The 2,377-nt window shown below is 37.2% G+C and overlaps 1 gene segment (V, D, J or C); it reads right to left on the bottom strand.

Moving 5' to 3' along the window:
• Window positions 1-591: 591 nt before the first annotated feature.
• LOC134612152 (Ig heavy chain V region 1B43-like) lies at window positions 592-1,134 on the bottom strand. The segment is given in 2 exon segments: window positions 592-974; window positions 1,056-1,134. Coding segments are annotated over 2 exon segments (429 nt in total).
• Between the last annotated feature and the right edge of the window lie 1,243 nt (window positions 1,135-2,377).

Below are 2,377 nucleotides of genomic sequence, written 5' to 3'. Positions count from 1 at the left end.
ACATTGCCACTTCTGCACTTACACCATACTCACCTAATCATACACCAATGCTGTGGCTGTAAGAGTTACACTGACATGCATGTCTAGCCTGTTAATCCACGACATTATAAGCTACTGTCATGTCATTTAATGGAATCTATTTCTACAAACTGTCTTTCTTACGCTACATATATACTTCTAAAATGTGCAGTCTCCTCCCAATGCTGACCAACTGTTATGCTATGCTTATTCTTGTACTTGCACGTGCTGTTGGAGCATTGCAAGCTCAGTTATGTTATTTTCATGTACAACAAAAATAAAGATTTTTTTTTTTTAAATGCTCTTTATAGGCTTAATTGAGTGAACCACAGTATTCAGGCAGACATCCCAGTCGGAGCTTAAATCACACCCTGTGCTTTGTTTTTCAAACAATATTTAAGTATTTGACTTGAAACGTGTCTGATATGCAACACGCTATATTTTTAGTAAGACCAAAATAATTGTAAAATAGTAATCTCAAATGCACAGATAAAAACATAAAAGTTGATGAGTTATTTAGGGAGATTAGCACATTTGAGAATGTATGTCCTTCACATTTTTCAGTTAGTATTCTTAAAATCTTATTGGCCGGTCACTACATTTTAAAGTATGTTCTTGCATTTCTTTTACACACTGTGTGTCCTTGACACAGTAATATACTGCTGTGTCTTCTGGTTTCATTTCTCTTATTTGCAGAGATACCTCATTTTGAGCTGTGTCTCTTGACAGGGTGAGCCTATTCTGTAATAGTGGGTTGTATGCTGTACCCTGAGCATAGTTAAGATGAGCCAAAAACACAATTGTACCATCTACAAGTTGCTTTATAAAGTCCACAGCATGAATTTTACTGCCATCAGTGATTGCAGCACCAGTGACTTTACAGTCTAATGTAATTGTCTCTGAAGGTCTCACTAGTTCAGGAACTGACAGTGACAGAGAAATCTGTGATTGAACATCTGCAAAATATGAATAAAAACAGCATTACATACAATACACAAAATGTGAAAATGTTATAATGTGGTTTTATATATACTTACTAGGCAGAAACAGGATAGTAAACAAAGGAAAATAAAACGTGTTCATGGTGTTAATTCAAAGCCACCAAGTTATCCAGTCTAAATGCCTACAACATATCAAAGCATTTAAGTGTTCTAATGAAGACAATTCCATAGATTTGCATACATTATTTGCATATATATTTGACAATATAAATGTTTTCAAAGTCATCAATTGTCCTTTAATAATGCATTGGACTCATTAGCAACAGGATATGTAATAACTCACAAAGGTGCTCCCAAAATATCTTGATTGTAAGAACAACAAAAAAAACGTCTTGAAAGATTTAACCTATAAACATCAGATAGTGAACTGTACCCATGTGACTGACTTGATCACATGGGCAAATACAAAAGCTTAATTTTTGCCACTTCAGGACTTTTATGACGGGCCTAGATATTTTATGTCACTGCCAAGGTTCCTGAGAAAATAGAAAGAAGGACACACTTATTGTGGGCTTTGGCATGTGAATTATTACTGCCCCGCTGACTAAAAGAAGACTGATCATGGTGATATCAAAGAAAGTGCTTTATATTGCTAATGGTATGCATGAATATTCCATAGAAGGTTAATGACAAATTTATACCCTTTCAAACTCTAGGATCATAGTTAAATTTTTGACAAGGACAACTCAGCCTTTAATTATCTCAAATTTATCTCAAATTTCTATAAAATTAATACTATAAATAAATAAGGCTAACAAAGCAAGATTAATATATGATGATAGATGTACACTCAGGTATGGAAAAAAAACCTTGAGAATATATGTTTAAGGCCGTTAGGCCTGTATTTGTGGGAGGAGTTAAGCGTTCCATATAAACGCTACTCCCCCCCCTTCCTACCTGCCGTACGCACGCTGTTCACCTCGTCTCCGTGACAGCCGAACATACGGGTCTCTCGTCCGCTGCTCTTCCGGTCCCGGCGTCCTCTTCGTTCTCCCACTCGACATTTTGTGCCTCCACTCTGCTTCCCGGGTTCCGCTTCCGGGGTCACGAACCGTGAGTTTTTTTCACGAATGGGACTCCTACACACCGTATTCGCCTGGCACACAACGTTCGTAATACGAACACACTCATTCATACCTTTCATTCATACTTATCTCTTCGTTTCAGTGCTTCACATAATGATCAGAAGCCGACCGTTCGGCTAAATTCATCCGTACCAATCACCATTCCCTTCATTAGACCACTCTGCCCTCTAGCGGTGATATTCATGTTTACACCATTATTCTATACTATTCTATGTTTCAGCTTATGTGAACAGATTCACTTCCACTTACTTAGTTTATTTCTGCCCCCAAATC

Source organism: Pelobates fuscus, chromosome 5 (genome assembly GCF_036172605.1).
Source record: "Pelobates fuscus isolate aPelFus1 chromosome 5, aPelFus1.pri, whole genome shotgun sequence".
Classification (NCBI taxonomy): Eukaryota; Metazoa; Chordata; class Amphibia; order Anura; family Pelobatidae; genus Pelobates; species Pelobates fuscus.
The sequence above is the reverse complement of the archived record's forward strand: the minus strand, read 5'-3'. Positions and strand labels throughout refer to the sequence as shown.